The sequence below is a fragment of the Palaemon carinicauda genome, unplaced genomic scaffold (assembly GCF_036898095.1).
Source record: "Palaemon carinicauda isolate YSFRI2023 unplaced genomic scaffold, ASM3689809v2 scaffold2589, whole genome shotgun sequence".
Classification (NCBI taxonomy): Eukaryota; Metazoa; Arthropoda; class Malacostraca; order Decapoda; family Palaemonidae; genus Palaemon; species Palaemon carinicauda.
In genome coordinates this window covers 25001-29061 of record NW_027170235.1, presented here as the reverse complement: position 1 = coordinate 29061, position 4061 = coordinate 25001, and the positions used below count along the sequence as shown (strand labels likewise).

The following is a 4061-nucleotide window of genomic DNA, read 5'->3' as shown; positions in this document are numbered from 1 at the left end:
ATGGTCACGCCAGAGAGCAACTTGTTGAGCTCTTCGTCGTTGCGGATGGCCAATTGCAAGTGACGGGGAATGATCCTGGTCTTCTTGTTGTCACGGGCAGCATTACCGGCCAACTCCAAGACTTCGGCGGCCAAGTACTCCATGGACTGCAGCCAAGTAGACTGGAGCTCCAGCACCTACACGTTCAGCATAGTTGCCCTTGCGCAAAAGACGGTGGATACGTCCCACAGGGAACTGAAGTCCAGCCCTGCTGCTACGGGACTTTGACTTTCCCTTTACTTTGCCTCCCTTTCCGCGTCCAGACATGATGAGAGTTAGTTGTAGATCGTGCTGCTGTGACGAGCAAACTGGCGCTCCAAGTCGCACCTTAGCCCTTTATACCCTACTACCGGATTGAAGGCGCCAGCCAACCACCAATGACAATTCGGCTCACCCGTCGCTCAGCCAATGAAAAAAAACCAGCCACATTTTACAAACCAGCCAGTTCGGTATAAATAGCTAGAGGACGGGCTGCGCGGCGCCCAGTCACTCAATTAACGTAATGGTGACAGTCGAATGGTGTCCTTTTGCTTGGCGTGAACCAAAAAACCTTTCCTATTCCTTCCTGTCTCTTCCCGTCTTGAAATAACTCTACTACTATCTAATGTCGCATGAGGGTCTGCCCCTCTCTTTTATTCTTTCCCTGTACTTCATTTTCCCCCCCCTTTTTCCCTTCTCCTTTCCCATCCCAGGTACCTGCCCTCGGGCTATAAACTGGATTGTATCCAGGGGTACTTATCCTTTTCCCATATTCCCCACTTCCCTGTCCTCATCGTACTCGTACTCGCGGCATACTCTCTCGCTGACTGTATAGACGTGAACATGCCACCCAAGACTTCAGGAAAGGCTGCCAAAAAGGCAGGCAAGGCTCAGAAGAGCATTGCCAAGGGTGATAAGAAGAAGAAGCGCAGGAGGAAGGAAAGCTATTCCATCTACATCTACAAGGTCCTGAAGCAGGTCCACCCCCGACACTGGTATCTCTTCCAAGGCCATGTCTATCATGAACTCGTTCGTGAATGACATCTTCGAACGTATTGCTGCCGAAGCTTCCCGCCTGGCACACTACAACAAGCGCTCCACCATCACCTCCCGGGAGATCCAGACTGCTGTCCGTCTCCTGTTGCCTGGTGAACTTGCCAAGCACGCCGTCTCTGAGGGCACCAAGGCTGTCACCAAGTACACATCCTCCAAGTAAATTGTTCAAATTTCTTGGATGCTTGTGTGACTGGCAACTGGTTCTCCTCCACTAAAACCTCGGTTCCAATTTGGAAACCACAAACGCATTACTATAAGAAAGAATCTTGACAATGAATGAATGACTTATGCCCTCACGAATTGAATATTATTTCTACATGCCATCCTAATCATTCGGCAGAACACTTATTATTTCTTTAGTTGCAAATGTCAATATGTTGCCCATTAGAAAAAAAAGGAATAAACAAACACAGTCAGTATGTATGTATATAAACAAACAGATAGATTCATTTGTATTATCTATATTATATCTATCTATCTATCTATCTATCTATATCTATCTATCTATCTATCTATCTATCTATCTATCTATCTATCTATCTATCTATCTATCTATCTATCTATCTATCTATATATATATATATATATATATATATATATATATATATATATTCTATCTATCTATCTATCTATATTTTTCTTTTTCTGTATCTATTTCGATTTCTATCAAAATAGATAGATAGATAGATAGATATATAAATAATTCAATACATAAATGAATATATTGCGTGTATATATATATATATATATATATATATATATATATATATATATATATATATATATATATATATATATATTATCTATTATTTTTTTGTTTGGGTACTGGTTACGGAAATCAAAATGCCAACAGCATCTGGTGTTCCCAGGCGGTCACCCATCCAAGTACTGACCAGACCCAACGTTGCTTAACTTCGCTGATCGGACGAGAAGCGGTGTTTTCAACGTGGTATGGCCGTTGACGTGGAAATATAACTTGCAACTTGTATTTATAATCAATGTTTTCCTTTTTGACACCCAAAAAGTATTTTCATCTGTCTTTCACCGCCCTCGACATTCAACATTTATTATGATTGCTATTCCTAGTATAAATTAATCATTGAAATTATAATATACAATCCCAATTCAATCGATTCCTTCCAACCAAATCCACAAGACTAAAAAAAAACCTTTATTGATTCACATTGAATCGACGGGGGAAAAAAAAAAAAGAAAAGAATTTAATAACATCCTTTTCCAAATAGATTGATAGATAGATATAGGCATGCTTAATGTACTTGTTCATTGACTACAGAGCGACTTTATAATAAGGCTTATTCCTTTAGAGGGAGGGGCAAATAGGGTATTTCAGTGTCAAAAGATTCTTTCTTATAGAAGTGATTTGTGGACCTAAAAAGGTCCGGGTTTAGGTGAGACAAACAGTCCTCCTGTTGCAAGGATTGCAAGCAGGATTCTTGCTCGTCTGTAGGTCTTAGATAACCTTGCAAAGAAGGCATCTAACCGCCGAAACCGTACAGGGTACGGCCTTGGCGTTTGAGGGCGTAGACGACAATCCATGGCAGTGACAGTCTTCCTCTTGGCATGCTCGGTGTAGGTGACAGCATCCCTGATGACATTCTCGAGGAATACCTTCAGAACACCGCGGGTTTCTCGTAGATGAGTCCAGAGATACGTTTGACACCACCTCTGCGGGCCAGACGACGAATGGCAGGCTTTGTGATACCCTGGATATTATCACGAAGTACTTTACGATGACGCTTAGCGCCTCCCTTTCCGAGTCCCTTTCCTCCCTTGCCACGTCCTGTCATGATGCTGGTGTGTGAGCGAATGATACCCCCGGCCGCCGAGTTTTCAATATTTATAGGGCGTGTGCGTGCGTTACAGCAAAAGGAGGGGCTGGTTTCTTCAGGGTGTACCATTGAATGTTATTTTTCGATGGTTTATGTTGTAGAATTTGTGAATGTTTAGTTCTAAGTGTGTTGGATTGTGTTTGTGTTATTGGTTTGTGTATGTGAGTTTGTTTATTATTGTGTTGTTGATTTTATAATGAATATTTCTAATTGTTGAGCTTCACGTTCTGAGAATCGGCTTGTGAGTTCTGGCGAGAGACCAATGGGGAATGAGGATCGCTGTGACGTCACACTACTGTGCATTATTTTTCAGTTATCATAAATGTTTGTTGTGTGATTGTATGTTAGTTTGTGTCGACATTGTCATTATTTTGTTGTAGGTTTGTGGGGCCGAGTACATATTATTGGTTTGTGTGTATGTGTGTGTGTTTTGTTGTGTTTCCGATTTTATAGGTATTATTTCTTAATGTCGAGCTTCAGCATTTGAAAAACGGCTTGTGACTTCGGCCCACTAACCAATGGGGAGTGTAGATGCCTGTGACGTCACGTAGGAGGGTATAAAAGGCGAGAAATCGAGTAGGGAAAAATCATTTGCGTTTGTTCACTCAAATCGTAAGCAACAATGGCTCGTACCAAGCAGACCGCCCGTAAATCCACTGGAGGAAAGGCTCCCCGCAAGCAGCTTGCAACCAAGGCTGCTCGCAAGTCTGCTCCTGCTACAGGAGGAGTCAAGAAACCCCATCGTTACAGGCCTGGTACCGTTGCCCTCCGTGAGATCCGTCGCTACCAGAAGAGCACTGAACTTCTCATCAGGAAGCTCCCCTTCCAGCGTCTGGTGCGTGAAATCGCCCAAGATTTCAAGACTGACCTTCGTTTCCAGTCCTCTGCTGTCATGGCCCTTCAGGAAGCCTCTGAGGCTTACCTCGTCGCCTCTTTGAAGACACCAACTTGTGCGCCATCCACGCCAAGAGAGTCACCATTATGCCCAAGGATATCCAGCTGGCTCGCCGCATCCGTGGAGAGAGAGCTTAAGTTGTGACTTAACCCCTCACTCTAACAAAAATCGGCCCTCTTTAGGGCCCAAAATCTCTTTTTATAAGAAAAGTTGACATTGACAAATCAAACAAAACATTCCTT

At 43.1% G+C, this 4061-nt stretch overlaps 1 protein-coding gene, 1 non-coding gene and 2 pseudogenes across 2 annotated transcripts; 2 read left to right on the top strand and 2 right to left on the bottom strand.

Annotated features, from left to right (window-relative positions):
* The first annotated feature begins 716 nt into the window (after positions 1-716).
* LOC137636246 (histone H2B-like) lies at positions 717-1304 on the top strand. Its single transcript, XM_068368680.1, is given in 2 exon segments — positions 717-1002; positions 1004-1304. Coding segments are annotated over 2 exon segments (372 nt in total). The 5' UTR covers positions 717-861; the 3' UTR covers positions 1235-1304.
* Positions 1305-1918: 614 nt separating this feature from the next.
* Positions 1919-2037, bottom strand: LOC137636250 (5S ribosomal RNA). The gene has a single exon (XR_011043008.1). It is a non-coding gene; the product is annotated as a 5S ribosomal RNA (ribosomal RNA).
* A 427-nt stretch (positions 2038-2464) lies between these two features.
* On the bottom strand, positions 2465-2889 carry LOC137636248 (histone H4-like; annotated as a pseudogene).
* Positions 2890-3499: 610 nt separating this feature from the next.
* On the top strand, positions 3500-3975 carry LOC137636247 (histone H3-like; annotated as a pseudogene).
* The last annotated feature ends 86 nt before the right edge of the window (positions 3976-4061 follow it).